The sequence below is a fragment of the Choloepus didactylus genome, chromosome 12 (genome assembly GCF_015220235.1).
Source record: "Choloepus didactylus isolate mChoDid1 chromosome 12, mChoDid1.pri, whole genome shotgun sequence".
Taxonomy (NCBI): domain Eukaryota; kingdom Metazoa; phylum Chordata; class Mammalia; order Pilosa; family Megalonychidae; genus Choloepus; species Choloepus didactylus.
In genome coordinates this window covers 41,078,724-41,097,564 of record NC_051318.1, presented here as the reverse complement: position 1 = coordinate 41,097,564, position 18,841 = coordinate 41,078,724, and the positions used below count along the sequence as shown (strand labels likewise).

General features: G+C 38.1%; 1 protein-coding gene across 1 annotated transcript in view; it reads left to right on the top strand.

Moving 5' to 3' along the window:
* The window catches only part of DNAJC3 (DnaJ heat shock protein family (Hsp40) member C3), a 132,059-nt gene that overhangs the window by 27,285 nt on the left and 85,933 nt on the right, over positions 1 to 18,841 (top strand). Inside the window, exon 2 of the mRNA XM_037799693.1 lies at positions 3,802 to 3,912. Within this exon, the coding sequence (XP_037655621.1) occupies positions 3,802 to 3,912 (111 nt within the window). The remainder of the gene's footprint in view (positions 1 to 3,801; positions 3,913 to 18,841) is intronic.

Genomic DNA, 18,841 nt, shown 5'->3' with positions numbered 1-18,841 from the left:
TTCCTTATTGATCCTCTGTCTAGATGTTCTATCCATTGATGAGAGTGGTGTATTGAAGTCTCCACCTATTATTGTAGGGTTATCTACATCTCCATTCAATGTTCTCAGTGTTTGCCTCATGAATTTTGAGGCTGGAATTCAGAAATCAACTTCAGTCAGCCATGCCCCCAACAGGGTCAGGGTCACCTGGAGAACTAAAGGCTCCACACCTCCTCAACTGGTGGGTGAGCTGCGGGCTGGCAGGCACCACCTGCTGGACAGCACTGGAAAATCACAGAGTCTAAAGGCCTCAAAGGAGGGTCTCATTCTCAAGGAAAGTCCATACCCTCCTCCTGAGACCTGGGCCTCTCTGGCTGGGAAAACCTGACTGGGGTTGACCATATCTGAGGAGACCTGCACACAAAAAGGCTACTTAGAGGCAGGACAAGAAACATAAAAACAAGAGGTGAAAAACTCTGATAAACTAAATAGAACCTAAATTAGAAGCCTAGAATAAGCTGAACTGAACACCAAAGGTTAGAGCACAAAGCCAACCAACAAGAATACCCTAGGTAAAAGAGTGAAAATGAGCTCCAGAATAAACTAATGAAGAAAGTCAGATGCCTAGACAGCTCAAGATAATGAGCCATACTAGGAAACACAAAAATATGGACCACCCAAAGGCACAAACTAATAGTTAAACCAAGATATAGGAGTTGAGGCAACTAATGCTAAATCAACTCAATGAACTGAAGAAAGAACTAATTAAGGATGTTCAAACAAATCTCCTAAATCAATTAAAAAATCAAGTCAGAGAACTGAGGGAAGATATAGTAGAAGAGATGAAGGATATAAGGAAGACACTGGATGACCATAAAGAAGAATTCATAAACTTGAAAAAAGAAATGGCAGAACTTATGGGAATGAAGAGCATAATGGAGGAGATGAAAAAGACAATGGAGGGATACAACAGTAGATTTGAACAGCCAGAAGAAAGGATCCCTGAATTGAAAGACCAGACATTTGAATTCATACACATGAAAGAACAGATGGTGAAAAGAATGGAAAAATATGAGCAGGGTCTTAGGGAGCTGAGTGACAACATGAAGTACACAAATATATGTGTTATGGGTGTCCCAGAGGGAGAAGAGAGGGGAAAAGGGGCAGAAAGAGTAATAGAAGAAATAATCACTGAAAATTTCCCAACTCCTGGCCACCAGAAGACACTGTTTCTTTTTTCTCCTGAGGAACCAGCTTCAAGACAGTCTTCTGTGCCAGTGGGGGAGGGATAGCAGCCCCCTGGCCAGGGTTCTTTGCTGCAATTTCATCTGTTCCCCCCTTTTCAGACTGGTATACAATGTGTATCCAGTCACAGAAGTCCCCCGAACAGTTGTTCCAGACAGTTTCTGTCTGTTTACCATTTGCCCTAGAGGAGTAACTATATTCCACACCTCACCATGCTGCCATCTTTTCCCACCTTTTTCTTTATTTTACTTTGATCCACTGTCTATTGTCCTTTCTTTTCAGTCTGAAGAACTTCCTTTAACATTGTTTATAGGGCAAGTTTAGTTGTTATGAACTCTCTTGGGTTTTGTTTATCTGGGAATGTCTTGATCACTCCCTGATTTTTGAAAGAAAGTGTGGCCAGATACAAAATTCTTGGTTGACAATTGTTTTCTTTTGGCACTTTATGTATTTCTTATCATTGCCTTCTTGCCTCCATGGTTTCTGAGGACAAATTGACAGTTACTCTTATTGGCATTCCCTTGTACATAACTTGTCACTTTTCTTTTGCAGCTTTCAGAACTCTCTTCTTGTCCTTGGCATTGGACACTTTGATTACTGTGTGTCTGGGCATGGTTGTTTTTTAATTTGTCCTTTTTCAGGTTCATTGGACTTCTTGAATGCACGTATTCATGTCTTTCATCAAATTTGGGAAGTTTTCTCCCATTATATCTTGAAATATTTCTTCTGCCCCTTTCTCTCTTTCTTCTCCTTCTGGGACTCCCACAATGCATATATCAGTACCCGTGATGGTGTCCCTTATGTCTCTTAGGCTCTGTTCTTTCCTTTTTTTGTTTTATCTTTCTGGTCCTTAGCCTGAATCATTTCATTTGTCTTGTCTTCAAGTTCACTGATTCTCTCTTCTGCCACCTCATTCTGCTGTTGAAACCATCTAGGGACTTTTTCATTTCAGATATTTGTGTTCTTGAATTCCATTATTTCTCTGGAGAGATTCCTATGTTGTTCATTTGTTGTTTTCCTCATATCCTTTAGTTCTTTTTCCATGTTTTCCTTTATCTCCTTGAACATATTGAGGATCATTATTTTAAAGTCTCTGTCCAGTGTGTACAAAGTGTGATCCTTTTCTTTGTAGGATTCTGGGTTTTATCTTGTTCCTTTGGATGGGCAATCATTTCCTGTTTCTTTGTTTGCCTTGTAATCTTTTGTTGTACTGTGTATATTTTAATATTTCAAAGTATTAATTCTCAGGATTTAGTCCTTGGGTTGTCCCTTAAGTTTGTATCCAACTAGGTATATGATAGAGATTATTATTATTATTATTATTTTATGTCAGGAGCTAATCAAAACAAACAAACCAAGGCAAAAAGCACCTTTCACTCTCTTTGGCTGATGATCTCATTCAGAGCTTAGCCCTCCTGTCAGTCAGATCAACTTGAGGCAAATGGGAAGTGCAGATCTTCTGTCTTATCTGATCCTGATTGGAGCCAGGTCCAGGGAGCTTCTTCTCTTGGGCCTGTGTTCACTAGAGGTTCCAGGAATGCTCCATTTGCAGTCCACAGGAGTTTGAGTGAATACCTTCTCTCCTCTCTTTGGAACAGAACTCTGCTCCTGGGTGCTCTTTTTTGTGACTTAATGCAGATAGTCCTTTGCCCAAGACTGGTTAAACTTAATTGTTTGTCACACTGTCCCAGTTGTCTGCAGAAAGCTTCTTTTTCTGTCCTCAGGACAAACTCTGGGGCAGGGAGCCTGAGATAAGTTCCCCAGCTCAGTTTCTTAGTCTTCTACCAGATAGATTGGCACTGACATACATGCATCCTGCATCCTAGTATGCACACAGGGGCCTCTCTGCCCCCTTGGGAACAGGGCCAGGGATCCACAAGGGGAGTGCAAGTTGGCTCAACCCTGTGTTGTGGAGGGGGCGGAGGAGGGGCCAGCCAGGGCGTCAGGAGCTTTTTCTCTGGCTGTTTAAGCTTCCTTTTCTTAATTCATCACTTGCCCTTTTGTAATTCCGCACTTGCCAGGTTAAGGGAGTCCTTTAACAGTTTTCTCTAGTTTTGAGGAAGGTTATTTTCTTTTATGATTCCTCTGCCACCTTTGCCTCAAGGGGGTTGGAACAATGGCTGCCCTCAGAACAAAATGGGTTCTCAGAGATCTGAAGTAGCTGTTTAAAGCTAGAGATCTAGGATCAAAACACAAATCCCCCAAGTTTGGAGAATTAGTTTTTTATGTCCCACCCTGGCACCAGCAAGCTGAGCCAAGAGCTGGACCTCCAGTCTCCACTGCTGCCTGCTACAAAATGGTAGCTGCTGCAGGGAGGGTGAAATTCACCAGTCTTTGTCGCAATTTACCAGCCTCTTCCTCCCTCTCCCCTCTGTACAGTGTTCCCCTAGACTCTGGAGTTTCAGTGTGGTTAATTCAGATAGTTCCTTCCAGTTCAATAGTTGTTTTGGTGGTGGGACTGACTCCTGGATCTTCCTACTCTGCCATCTTCTTACAGATAATTATTTTTTAACTTTTTGTTTCTTAGAATTGCATTTTGATAAGTGGGAAGTTAACTTTTTTGTTATTTGTTTTTAGGTGCTGAATGTGGAGTAAATGCTGATGTTGAGAAACATCTTGAATTGGGAAAGAAATTACTTGCAGCTGGACAGCTAGCTGATGCCTTATCTCAGTTTCATGCTGCAGTAGGTTCGTATCTTAGACTAAAATACTCAGTGATGGTCTTAGTGAATTGTAATTTCTGGCTCTTTTTTGGGTAACATTTAAGATAAACATTAATTTTTAAATGTTTAAAACATTAAAAATACATGATTCTTGGTAAATAAGCTAATAAAATAAATGTGTAACACTTTAATGCAAATGTATGTAATATAAGAGCACTTTATAGGTAACTAAGATTTATTACTCTAAGTACCAAGAATAATTCAAGATGATTTTGAACAGAATAATTTTTTATGTATATTTTTTGCCTTCTTAAACAGATTTCACTGAATACAGTTTAATTTTCTTGGTGACTTAGGATCATCAATATAATAATTACTTTGATGCCCTTGGGAGATCCTGCTGTTCATTGCCTCTTCCATGTTGGTGAGACTCTCATGGTCCAGAACACTGCATAATATGTCCCACAGCCAGCAAACCCTTGCCCCAGGCAGCTGCGATTTAACTATTCTTCTCCAGTGTTCTTTATGAGAGCTGGAGAGCTCTGTGAGCTGTCCATCTACACACAAGTCTAGTTCTGGAATGGCAATCCTATGACAAGTGTCCTGGTTTAATCCTTCAGGCTGCCATCAGACAGATTGTGCCAGACTTATATGCTTCTAGAACGTACATGCAGGTTACTCCACTCCCTCTGGAACCAGGAGCAGAGACCCACACTGAGAGCTCGGGCTGGCTCTGTGCAGAGTTTGGTAAGGGAATACGAGAGGAGCCAGCCAGGGTACCACAAGGTCGTATAGTTTTTAAGTTGCCTTTTTCTTGATTTGGCACTTGCCCTGTTTCTGCAACCTTTTAATGGTTTTTGGTGGTTTGAAAAAGATAGTTCTACCAGCTCTTAATTGTTGCTTAAAGCTTCTGTGCAGGGATGGATCCCTGGAGTGGCTCACTCTGCTATCTTAATTTCATAAGCATCAACAGGGTTTTCTTAACCATGTGGAGCTTCTATTAGGAAGATTTTTGCTGCTTCAGTGATTAACTCTTCCGATGGTTAATTTTATGTGTCAGCTTGGCTGGGCTGTGGTGCCTAGTTGTTTGGTCAAACACTGATCTAGATGTTGCTGTGAAGGTCTTTTGTAGATGTGGTTAACATCTGCAATCAGTTGACTTTAAATAAAGTGTAGTCCTCATCCAAGGCCCTTAGAGCAAAGACTGAGGTTTCCTGAGAAGAAGAAATTCTGCCTCAAGACTGCAAGATAAATTCCTGCCTAAGTTTCCAGCCTGCTGGCTTGCCCTATGAATTTTGGACTCTCCAGTCCCACAATCATGTGAACCAATTCCTTAAAATAAGTCTTTTGTATGTATTTAAATCCTCTTGGTTCTGTTCCTCTGGAGAACCCTGACATACAGCTCTCTCTCTCTCTTTTTTTTTTTTAATTAAATTCAATTTTATTGAAATACATTCACACACCATACAATCATCCATGGTATACAATCCACTGTCCACAGTATGGTAACATAGTTATGCGTTCATCACCACAGTCTATCTCTGAACATTTTCCTTACATCAGAAAGAACCAGAACAAGAATAAAAAATAAAAGTGAAAAAAGAACTCCCAAATCATCCCCCCATCCCACCCCATTTATCCTTTAGTTTTTATCCCCATTTTTCTACTCATCCATACACTAGATAAAGGGGGTGTGATCCACAAGATCTTCACAATCACACTCATACAGCTCTCTTTTGAGAAGTGGTTGTTATTTGGCACAACAATTTTCAGAAATTTCTTTTCACTAGTGACCATTTAATATGACCATTTTATTACCAAGGCTTTTTCTGGGGATTCAAACTGCCTTTAATGCTGCAGCAGGGTGATGAAATTTTTCAGTTATTGCCCTAGGAAATTTCTAAATATTGATTCTTCCCTTCTACCACAAGAATATTTATAGAAACTTACACCTTCTTCCTTTTTTATGCTTTATCATTTGTTTTCTTTAGTTTCACATTTAGCAGAAACAAGGGCAATGGCATATTATTAAAGTTGTCTAAAATGACTGCTTATTTTTCTTCAGCTTAAATTCTCCAATACAAAAATCCTTCAGATTGCTTTTCCCCAAATACCCTGTAAAACATCAAATCAGTAAAACTGAAACATGGTAATTTATTTGTGAAATTCAGTAAAGGGGGGATGAAACACTAGTAGTGCATTCAGAATTCAAATAGCAATGTCATTTTGTTTATCATAATTTGACAACTAACTGATTCTCAAATGGTTCTACATCATAATTTCTGAGGAAGACTTGTGTAGTTTGCATATATTTACCATTTTAGTTTATGTAAAACATTGATTGTATATGATGAACTGTAGAAAATTTAAATTACAGATGCTGATAGGGTCGTGTGGTGTCATGGCCTGTGAGATGTATGTCTAGCAGAAAGAACTGTAGCTGCTCATTTAGCAAAAGTTGAATGTTTAGTATGGCCATGTTAACTGCTCCAGATGACAGTGAGTTAATGAGGGTCAGTACTAAAACCTAGGTTTCTAGGTCTCCTGATTCTAGAATAACAAGTTATGATGCACTTACTGCTATAGATCATACAACTGTGCTATTTTAAAATGTAAGCTCTCATTAGTGCTGATTCTTTGTGCTAAAATAACATCCGTGTTTTAATACATTGCTTTAGACTATGACTACATAAAAAGTATTCATCAAAATGTTTATACCTAACTAACTTCTAAATTTTAGTAATGTACTTTATTTCTTTAACTTCTGTGATGAAGAAATTATTGTTGAAGTTTGTAATAGAATTTGGTAATAGTATTATGTATGTTAATGCATCAATTTTTATTATGCTACAGTTGACATTTATGATTGTGACACCCTTTCTTCCATTTTCATTTATGAAAAATTGCTCTTTGAGCACAGTGTTTTGCGATTACACTTATACACAATAACAAGTTTATATATTAAAACTATATTATAGCAACATATATCAATGTTTCCTTGTGCTACAGATATCACTGTTTTTTTTTTTTTTAATTCTCATGTATAAATATTTCATGGTGGAAGTTTTAAGATTAGAAACTAAGTGATTGGGAAGTATTCTTGATCTATTAGAAACTAAGTGATTGGGAAGTATTCTTGATCTGTTGGGAACAGCGGGATTTAAGGAAGTGTTGGATGTAAGTTTCTAAATAGCGTTCTGAAACACTTGCATCTATTTCAGTGTCATGAAGTAGTCAGACACAAGTTTTGTTTAGTGATTTATCATTAGAGAAAACTATAATGCAGGTGTGGAACAGTCCTTGCTCCTCATTCCCACCATCTGGTATTATGAGGATGATGAATCTAAGCATGTGATTTCGTTAGAGTGTCTTAGATATCTCTGGCATAAATGCATGTCTAAAATAATAGATTAAATGGTGTGCATGTTTGAAATGATAGGTTTCTCCATTTACATGGTGAGAAACCACTATCACATAGTTTTGCTAAATCAGGAATCAAAATCCTGCCTACATGTATTTGAAACTTAAACATATCATGGTGCTTTCTCATTTCAGTTGAGCCTCACTTCTGAAATGAGGATGGACATACTACTACTGTTCACATTTAGAAAGAATGAAATAGAGTGCTCTAGTGACTTTCCAAAAGTCATGTTCTAGTTCAAAAGATTGTGAATCTCTTGAGGATAGGTACTATCTTCTTTTTATTTTTAACCTGTTAGGTGCTCACCTAATGTTTGAATAAAAGAAGAGATAGACCTGGTTTAGTTAGAAGCAAGAATAAAAAGTATTCTGTATCTAGGCGAGGGTATTGTTCTTTTTGCCTCCCATTACTACAGTTTTACAATCTCATTTATAGTTGGCTTTCTGATGTATTTTCTCCAGAGAGTAGTCATATTTTCTTTATTAGGGCTGCTTTTCTCATATTTGAATTGTTTGACAGTTTTGGGATTCTTAGTGTCCATATCCAATGTTCAAATTTTTAGTAAACTTGTATGATTTGACTGTTATGTTTTAAAATGAAATCCAGTATTTCTATATGTAGATTTAAATAATTTGTCATGCTTGAATAGTGAACTGTATTATATATTGGATGAATAGTAGATAATGTGATTATTTTGAAGATTACCAGATCTTGTATTATGAGAAACAAAGCATGGATTTCTTAAACTAGTTCTTGTTCATTTGCTACTTTATGCACAGTGACATATGCACAGTGACATATGAATGTATGCCAGTTCTAGGAATTATTTGGTATTTTAAGATGGAAAAAAAAGGAAGGCTGTTTTGAGTGGCTATATGCAAGTGTCCCCATTCTTCTAAACAAATTGATTCTTGGTTCATATGTCCAGCAATTGTCATATGATTCCTTATTTTTGTAGGTTCGGTGTTATAAATTGGGTTACCAATCCCATTTGATATCTCAAAAATACCTAAAAAGGGAATGGTAAAATAAGGGAAATGAATATCCCAACAAATGTTTTATATAGACTTTTTTCTTATAGGTATAATCAAATATTTAATACCAAAGCTTTGTTATACATAATCCTCTTTGGAGGATTCTGCATGGATTGGTGTGGTCAGGTGTTTTTTTTCAAATAGAAGTCCAATTTAATTTTTTCTTTAAGTACCTTTTTGATAAAATACCCAAAACTAACAATAAGCATTCTTCATGACTTAAAAAGAATGTCATGGAGGTGGGGCAAGATGGCGGATTGGTGAGCTGTATGTTTTAGTTACTCCTCCAGGAAAGTAGGTAGAAAGCCAGGAACTGCGTGGACTGGACACCACAGAGCAATCTGACTTTGGGCATACTTCATACAACACTCATGAACACGTGGAACTGCTGAGATCAGCGAAATCTGTAAGTTTTTGCAGCCAGGGGACCTGCGCCCCTCCCTGCCAGGCTCAGTCCCTTGGGGGGAGGGGCTGTCAGCACCAGGAAGGGGAAGGGAGAACTGCAGTGGCAGCCCTTATCAGAAACTCATTCTACTGATACAAACTCCAACCATAGATAGACTGAGACCAGACACCAGAGAATCTGAGAGCAGCCAGCCCAGCAGAGAGGAGACAGGCATAGAAGAAAACAGCATGAAAAACTCCAAAATAAAAGCGGAGGATTTTTGGAGTTCTGGTGAACATAGAAAGGGGAAGGGCAGAGCTCAGGCCCTGAGGCTCATATGGAAATCCCGAAGAAAAGCTGATCTCTCTGCCCTGTGGACCTTTCCTTAATGGCCCTAATTGCTTTGTCTATTAGCATTTCAATGACCCATTAGGTCTGTGAGGAGGGCCCTTTTTTTTTTTTTTTTTAAATCTTTTTTTCTTTTTCTAAAACAATTACTCTGAGAAGCCCAATACAGAAAGCCTTAAAGACTTGCAATTTGGGCAGGTCAAGACAAGAGCAGAACTAAGAGAGCTCTGAGACAAAAGGCAATAATCCAGTGGCTGAGAAAATTCACTAAACACCACAACTTCCCAAGAAAAGGGGGGTGTCCGCTCACAGCCATCATCCTGGTGGAAAGGAAACACTCCTGCCCATCGCCAGCCCCATAGCCCAGAGCTGCCCCAGACAACCCAGTGTGACGGAAGTGCTTCAAATAACAGGCACACACCACAAAACTGGGCGTGGACATTAGCCTTCCCTGCAACCTCAGCTGATTGTCCCAGAGTTGGGAAGGTGGAGCAATGTGAATTAACAAAGCCCCATTCAGCCATCATTTGAGCAGACTGGGAGCCTCCCTACACAGCCCAGCAGCCAAGAACCGCCCTGGGGGGATGGCATTCACCTGTGACATAGCACAGTCATCCCTCAACAGAGGACCAGGGGGTGCAAGGCCTTGAACAGGGACCCACTCACAAGTCTCAGGAGTCATACGCCAGTACCAAGGACTTGTGGGTCAGTGGCAGAGACAAACTGTGGCAGGACTGAACTGAAGGATTAGACTATTGCAACAGCTTTAAAACTCCAGGAACACCAGGGAGATTTGATAGTTAGAGCCCCCCCTCTCCCTGACCACCCAGAAACACGCCCCATATACAGGGCAGGCAACACCAACTACACACGCAAGCTTGGTACACCAAGTGGACCCCACAAGACTCACTCTCCCACTCACCACAAAGGCAAAGCGGGGGAGAACTGGCTTGTGGAGAACAGGTGGCTCGTGGATGCCACCTTCTGGTTAGTTAGAGAAAGTGTAATCCACAAAGCTGTAGAGCTGATAAATTAGAGATAAGGAATTCAATTGGTCTACAAATCCTAAAAGAACTCTATCAAGTTAAGCAAATGCTAAGAGGCCAAAAACAACAGAAAATTATACAGCATATGAAAAAACCAGACGATATGGATAACCCAAGCCCAAGCACCCAAATCAAAAGACCAGAAGAGACACAGCACCTAGAGCAACTACTCAAAAAACTAAAGATGAGCAATGAGACCATAGTACGGAATACAAAGGATATCAAGAAGACCCTAGAAGAGCATAAAGAAGACATTGCAAGACTAAATAAAAAAATAGATGAGCTTATGGAAATTAAAGAAACTGTTGACCAAATTAAAAAGATTCTGGATACTCATAGTAGAAGACTAGAGGAAGTTGAACAACGAATCAGTGACCTGGAAGATGACAGAATGGAAAATGAAAGCATAAAAGAAAGAATGGGGAAAAAAATCGAAAAAATTGAAACGGACCTCAGGGATATGATAGATAATATAAAATGTCCAAATATAAGACTCATTGGTGTTCCAGAAGGGGAAGAAAAGGGTTAAGGTCTAGGAACAGTATTCAAAGAAATTGTTGGGGAAAACTTCCCAAATCTTCTAAACAACATAAATACACAAATCATAAATGCCCGGCGAACTCCAAATAGAATAAATCCAAATAAACCCACTCCGAGACATATTCTGATCACACTGTCAAACACGGAAGAGAAGGAGCAAGTTCTGAAAGCAGCAAGAGAAAAACAATTCACCACATACAAAGGAAACAGCATAAGACTAAGTAGTGACTACTCAGCAGCCACCATGGAGGCGAGAAGGCAGTGGCACGATATATTTAAAATTCTGAGTGAGAAAATTTTGCAACCAAGAATACTTTATCCAGCAAAGCTCTCCTTCAAATTTGAGGGACAGCTTAAATTTTTCACAGAGAAACAAATGCTGAGAGAATTTGCTAACAAGAGACCTGCCCTTCTGGAGATACTAAAGGGAGCCCTACAGACAGAGAAACAAAGACAGGACAGAGAGACTTGGAGAAAGGTTCAGTACTAAAGAGATTTGGTATGGGTACAATAAAGGATATTAATAGAGAGTGGGGAAAAATATATATGACAAACATAAACCAAAGGATAAGATGGCTGATTCAAGAAATGCCTTCACGGTTATAACATTGAATGTAAATGGATTAAACTCCCCAATTAAAAGATATAGATTCACAGAATGCATCAAAAAAAATGAACCATCAATATGTTGCATACAAGAGACTCATCTTAGACACAGGGACACAAAGAAATTGAAAGTGAAAGGATGGAAAAAAATATTTCATGCAAGCTACAGCCAAAAGAAAGCAGGTGTAGCAATATTAATCTCAGATAAAATACACTTTAAATGCAGGGATGTTTTGAGAGACGAAGAAGGTCACTACATACTAATAAAAGGGGCAATTCAACAAGAAGAAATAACAATCATAAATGTCTATGCACCCAGTCAGGGTGCCACAAAATACATGAGAGAAACACTGGCAAAACTAAAGGAAGCAATTCATGTTTCCACAATAATTGTGGGAGACTTCAACACATCACTCTCTCCTATAGAAAGATCAACCAGACAGAAGACCAATAAGGGAACTGAAAACCTAAACAATCTGATACATGAATTAGATTTAACAGACATATACAGAACATTACATCCCAAATCACCAGGATACACATACTTTTCTAGTGCTCACGGAACTTTCTCCAGAATAGATCATATGCTGGGACATAAAACAAGCCTCAATAAATTTAAAAAGATTGAAATTATTCAAAGCACATTCTCTGACCACAATGGAATACAATTAGAAGTCAATAACCATCAGAGACTTAGAAAATTCACAAATACCTGGAGGTTAAACAACACACTCCTAAACAATCAGTGGGTTAAAGAAGAAATAGCACGAGAAATTGCTAAATATATAGAGACGAATGAGAATGAGAACACAACATACCAAAATGTATGGGATGCAGCAAAAGCAGTACAGAGGGGGAAATTTATAGCACTAAACGCATATATTAAAAAGGAAGAAAGAGCCAAAATCAAAGAAATAATGGATCAACTGAAGAAGCTAGAAAACAAACAGCAAACCAATCCTAAACCAAGTAGAAGAAAAGAAATAACAAGGATTAAAGCAGAAATAAATGACACAGAGAACAAAAAAACAATAGAGAGGATAAATATCACCAAAAGTTGGTTCTTTGAGAAGATCAACAAGATTGACAAGGCCCTAGCTAGACTGACAAAATCAAAAAGAGAGAAGACCCTTATAAACAAAATAATGAATGAAAAAGGTAACATAACTACAAATCCTGAAGAAATTAAAAAAATTATAGGAGGATACTATGAACAACTGTATGGCAACAAACTGGATAATGTAGAGTAAATGGACAATTTTCTGGAAACATATGAACAGCCTAGACAGACCAGAGAAGAAATAGAAGACCTCAACCAACCCATCACAAGCAAAGAGATCCAATCAGTCATCAAAAATCTTCCCACAAATAAATGCCCAGGGCCAGATGGCTTCACAGGGGAATTCTACCAAACTTTCCAGAAAGAACTGACACCAACCTTACTCAAACTCTTTCAAAACATTGAAGATAATGGAACACTACCTAACTCATTTTATGAAGCTAACATCAATCTAATACCAAAACCGGGCAGTGATGCTACAAAAAAGGAAAACTACAGGCCAATCTCCCTAATGAATATAGATGCAAAAATCCTCAACAAAATACTTGCAAATCAAATCCAAAGACACATTAAAAAAATCATACACCATGACCAAGTGGGGTTCATTCCAGGCATGCAAGGATGGTTCAACATAAGAAAATCAATCAACGTATTACAACACATTAAAAATTTGAAAGGGAAAAATCAAATGATCATCTCAATAGATGCTGAAAAAGCATTTGACAAAGTCCAACATCCGTTTTTGATAAAAACACTACAAAAGGTAGGAATTGAAGGAAATTTCCTCAATATGATAAAGAGCATATATGAAAAACCCACAGCCAGCATAGTACTCAATGGTGAGAGACTGAAAGCCTTCCCTCTAAGATCAGGAACAAGACAAGGATGCCCGCTGTCACTGCTGTTATTCAACATTGTGCTGGAAGTGCTAGCCAGGGCAATCTGGCAAGACAAAGAAATAAAAGGCATCCAAATTCGAAAAAAAGAAGTAAAACTATCACTGTTTGCAGATTATATGATCTTATATCTGGAAAACCCTGAGAAATCGATGATATAGCTACTAGAGCTAATAAACAAATTTTGCAAAGTAGAGGGATACAAGATTAATGCACATAAGTCAGTAATGTTTCTATATGCTAGAAATGAACAAACTGAAGAGACACTCAAGAAAAAGATACCACGTTCAATAGCAACTAAAAAAAATCAAGTACCTAGGAATAAACTTAACCAAAGATGTAAAAGACCTATACAAAGAAAACTACATAACTCTACTAAAAGAAATAGAAGGGGACCTTGAAAGATGGAAAAATATTCCATGTTCATGGATAGGAAGGCTAAATGTCATTAAGATGTCAATTCTACCCAAACTCATCTACAGATTCAATGCAATCCCAATCAAAATTCCAACAACCTACTTTGCAGACTTGGAAAAGCTACTTATCAAATTTATTTGGAAAGGGAAGATGCCTCGAATTGCTAAAGACACTCTAAAAAAGAAAAACCAAGTGGGATGGCTTACACTCCTTGTCTTTGAAGCTTATTATAAAGCCACAGTTGTCAAAACAGCATGGTACTGGCACAACGATAGGCATATAGATCAATGGAATCAAATTGAGAATTCAGAGATAGACCCCCAGATCTGTGGCCGACTGATCTTTGATAAGGCCCCCAAAGTCACTGAACTGGGTCATAATGGTCTTTTCAACAAATGGGGCTCAGAGAGTTGGATATCCATATCCAGAAGAATGAAAGAGGATCCCTACCTCACACCCTACAGAAAAATTAACTCAAAATGGACCAAAGATGTCAATATAAAAGAAAGCACCATAAAACTCCTAGAAGATAATGTAGGAAAACATCTTCAAGACCTTGTATTAGGCGGACCCTTCCTAGATTTTCACCCAAAGCCCAAGCCACAAAAGAAAAAATAGATAAATGGGAACTCCTCAAGCTTAGAAGTTTCTGCACCTCAAAGGAATTTCTCAAAAAGGTAAAGAGGCAGCCAACTCAATGGGAAAAAGTTTTTGGAAACCATGTATCTGACAAAAGACTGATATCTTGCATATATAAAGAAATCCTACAACTCAATGACAATAGTACAGACAGCCCAATTATAAAATGGGCAAAAGATATGAAAAGACAGTTCTCTGAAGAGGAAATACAAATGGCCAAGAAACACATGAAAAAATGTTCAGCTTCACTAGCTATTAGAGAGATGCAAATTAAGACCACAACGAGTTACCATCTGACACCGGTTAGAATGGCTGCCATTAAACTAACAGGAAACTACAAATGCTGGAGGGGATGTGGAGAAATTGGAACTCTTATTCATTGTTGGTGGGACTGTATAATGGTTCAGCCACTCTGGAAGTCAGTCTGGCAGTTCCTTAGAAAACTAGATATAGAGTTACCATTCGATCCAGCAATTGCACTTCTCGGTATATACCCGGAAGATAGGAAAGCAGTGACACGAACAGATACCTGCACGGCAATGTTCATAGCAGCATTATTCACAATTGCCAAGAGATGGAAACAACCCAAATGTCCTTCAACAGATGAGTGGATAAATAAAATGTGGTATATACACACGATGGAATACTACACGGCAGTAAGAAGGAACGATCTCGTGAAACATATGACAACATGGATGAACCTTGAAGACATAATGCTGAGCGAAATAAGCCAGGCACACAAAGAGAAATATTATACGCTACCACTAATGTGAACTTTGAAAAATGTAAAACAAATGATTTATAATGTAGAATGTAGGGGAACTAGCAATAGAGAGCATTTAAGGAAGGGGGAACAATAAACCAAGAAGAACAGATAAGCTATTTAACGTTCTGGGGATGCCCAGGAATGACTATAGTCTGTTAATTTCTGATGGATATAGTAGGAACAAGTTCACAGAAATGTTGCTATATTAGGTAACTTTCTTGGGGTAAAGTAGGAACATGTTGGAAGTAAAGCAGTTATCTTAGGTTAGTTGTCTTTTTCTTACTCCCTTGTTATGGTCTCTTTGAAATGTTCTTTTATTGTATTTTTTTTTTTTTTTAATTTTTTTTTCATACAGTTGATTTAAAAAAAAAAAACTTAAAAAAAAAAAACAAGGAAAAAAATATGTAGAGCCCCCTTGAGGAGCCTGTGGAGAATGCAGGGGTATTGGCCTACCCCACCTCGATGGTTGCTAACATGACCACAGACATAGGGGACTGGTGGTTTGATGGGTTGAGCCCTCTAACATAGGATTTACCCTTGGGAAGACGGTTGCTGCAAAGGAGAGGCTAGGCCTCCCTATAATTGTGCCTAAGAGTCTCCTCCCGTGTGCCTCTTTGTTACTCAGATGTGGCCCTCTCTTTCTAGCGAAGCCAACTTGAAAGGTGAAATCACTGCCCTCCCCGCTATGTGAGATCAGACACCCAGGGGAGTGAATCTCCCTGGCAACATGGAATTTGACTCCCGGGGAGGAATGTAGACCCGGCATTGTGGGACGGAGAACATCTTGTTGACCAAAAGGGGGATGTGAAAGGAAATGAAATAAGCTTGAGTGGCAGAGAGATTCCAAAAGGAGCCGAGAGGTCACTCTGGTGGGCACTCTTACGCACAATGTAGACAACCCTTTTTAGGTTCTAAAGAATTGGGGTAGCTGGTGGTGGATACCTGAAACTATCAAACTACAACCCAGAACCCATGAATCTCGAAGACAATTGTATAAAAATGTAGCTTATGAGGGGGGACAATGGGATTAGGAAAGCCATAAGGACCACACTCCACTTTGTCTTGTTTATGGATGGATGAGCAGAAAAATAGGGGAAGGAAACAAACAAACAAACAGACAAAGGTACCCAGTGTTCTTTTTTACTTTAATTACTCTTTTTCACTTTAATTATTATTCGTGTTATTTTTGTGTGTGTGCTAATGAAGGTGTCAGGGATTGATTTAGGTGATGAATATACAACTATGTAATGGTACTGTGAACAATCAAATGTACGATTTGTTTCGTATGACTGCGTGGTATGTGAATATATCTCAATAAAATGAAGATTTAAAAAAAAAAAAAAAGAGAGGCTATACCTATAATTGTGCCTTAGAGTCTCCCCCAGAGTACCTCTTTGTTGCTCAGATGTGGCCCTTTCTCTCTAGCTAAGCCAACTCACTGCCCTCTCCCCTACATGGGACATGACTCCCAGGGGTGTAAATCTCCCTGGCAATGCAGGATCTGACTCCCAGGGATGAGCCTGGACTCACATTGTGGGATTGAGAAAGCCTTCTTGACCAAAAACAGGAAGTGAAATGAAACAGAACAAATCTCAGTGGCTGAGAGATTTCAAATGGAGTCGAGAGGTCACTCTGGAGGGCATTCTTATGTGCTATATAGATAACCCTTTTTAGTTTTTAGTGTATTGGAATAGCTAGAAGGAAATACGTGAAACTGTTGAATTTCAACCCAGTAGCCTTGATTCTTGAAGATGATTGCATAAGTATGTAGCTTACATGGTGTGACTGTGTGATTGTGAAAACTTTGTGGCTCACACTCCTTTTATCCTGTGTATGGACTGTTGAGTAGAAAAATGGGGACAAAAACTAAATGAAAAATAGGATGGGATGGGGGGGTGGAATGTTTTATTTTTTATTTTTTTTTACTTTTATATTTATTCTTTTTGGAATAAGGAAAATGTTCAAAAAGTGGGGTGATGAATGCACAACTATATGATGATCCTGTGAACAGTTGATTGTACACTGTGGATGATTGTAAAGTATGTGACTATGTCTCAATAAAATTGAATTTAAAAGAAAAAAAAATATTGCTGCATACAAATAAAATGCATGCTAGTTTAATACAGAAAGTAAAGAGATGTATTCTGGATTTCCCACTACAGTGAGAGATAATCACATCATTGTCTGCTTGCAATAAATATACTCTTTTCATGCAAAAAAAAAAAAAAGTTATAGGACTATTGAGATTATCTAATTCATCTTGGGTTTGTTTTGGTAGTTTGTGCTTTTCAAGGAATCGGTCCATTTCATCTAAATTGTCAAATTTATGTGTAAGAAATTGTTTGTAATATGCTCTTATTAACCTTTTAATAGTTGAAGGATCTGTAGTAACATCCCATTTCATTCCTGATATTGTAATTTATGCCATCTTTTTTTTTTAATCTGTCAGTCTTCCAAGAGGTTTATCAATTTTATTGCTTTTTAAAGAACCAGCTTTTTATTTCATTGATTTTTCATGTTGTTTTGTTTTCAATTTCAATGCCTACTGTTCTCTTATTGTCACTATTTCCTTTCTTTTGTTTGCTTTGGGTTTATTTTTGCTTTTCTTTTTCTAGTTTCTTGAAGCAGAGTATAGATTGATTTGAGAGTGTTCTCTTTTTTTGATGTAAGCATTTAGTGCTGTAGATTTCCCTTTCAAAACTCCTTTAGCTGTGTCCCACAAATGTTATTTTGTACTTTTGTTTTCATTCAGTTACATGTATTTTTTAAAATTTCCTCTGCGACTTTCTCTTTGACCAATGAATTATTTAGAAGTGTGTTGTTTAATTTCCACGTGTTTGGAAATTTTCCCATTATCTTTCTGTTATCGATTTCTAGTTTGGTTACTTATGGTCAGAGAACATACTCTATGTGATTTCACTTCTTTTAAATGTGTTGAGGTTAATTTTACGAACCAGGATATGGTTTAACTTGGTGAATGTTCCACTGGTGCTAGAATAAATGTGTTTTCCACTGTTTAAAAAAAAAAAAAAAAAAAAATGTCATACAGAGTTCAAAATCAGCAACACCTGTTTTGGAAAATGTCATTGCTAATTTTACATGGAAGAATGATCTAAATATGCTGGAAGTAATTTCCAACTTGAAATTTGCAAGTATATGAACGGTATAAGTTAACACCTGTATACTCTTTACTCAGATTCATCTCTTAACATTTTGATCCATTTACTTCCTCTGTATATATATATAGATAATATATAAATTTTTTCGGAACCATTTGAGAGTCAGGTGTATACATTATGACACTTTTCCCATAAATACTTTAGTGTTTAGTGTTTTTAGGCCTTCTGGAAAATTCATGCTTACTCTCAGCTGTGCCTGGAGTCTCCCAATCTAGAGGCCGTCTGGTTCAGCTTTTCCAGATAGGAAACCTCAGTCTTGTGTAGAGATGGAGGAGAGGACCTGGGGTGGGGGAGAGGTGTCTAAGTTCTTATTTAGAGTTTCAGCCAATCTTCATATTTTTCAGCCCCATCTTATAACCTGGAGACTGTGTCTCCATTTCTGAACCTTTCTGGGGTTCTGCAACACAAGGTTTTCTTCTGACTGAATTCACTCCTTCTTGCACTTTGTGGATGCTGAACAGAGTGTAGTTCACTTAACTTCTTTCCTTTTAAATGTTGCTAGCGTCTCTAGTCTACTCTTGTTCTGGTTCACTAAAGCTGCCATTATGCAAAATACCAGAAATGGATTGGCTTTTATAAAGGGGATTTATTAGGTTGCAGATTTATAGTTCTAAGGC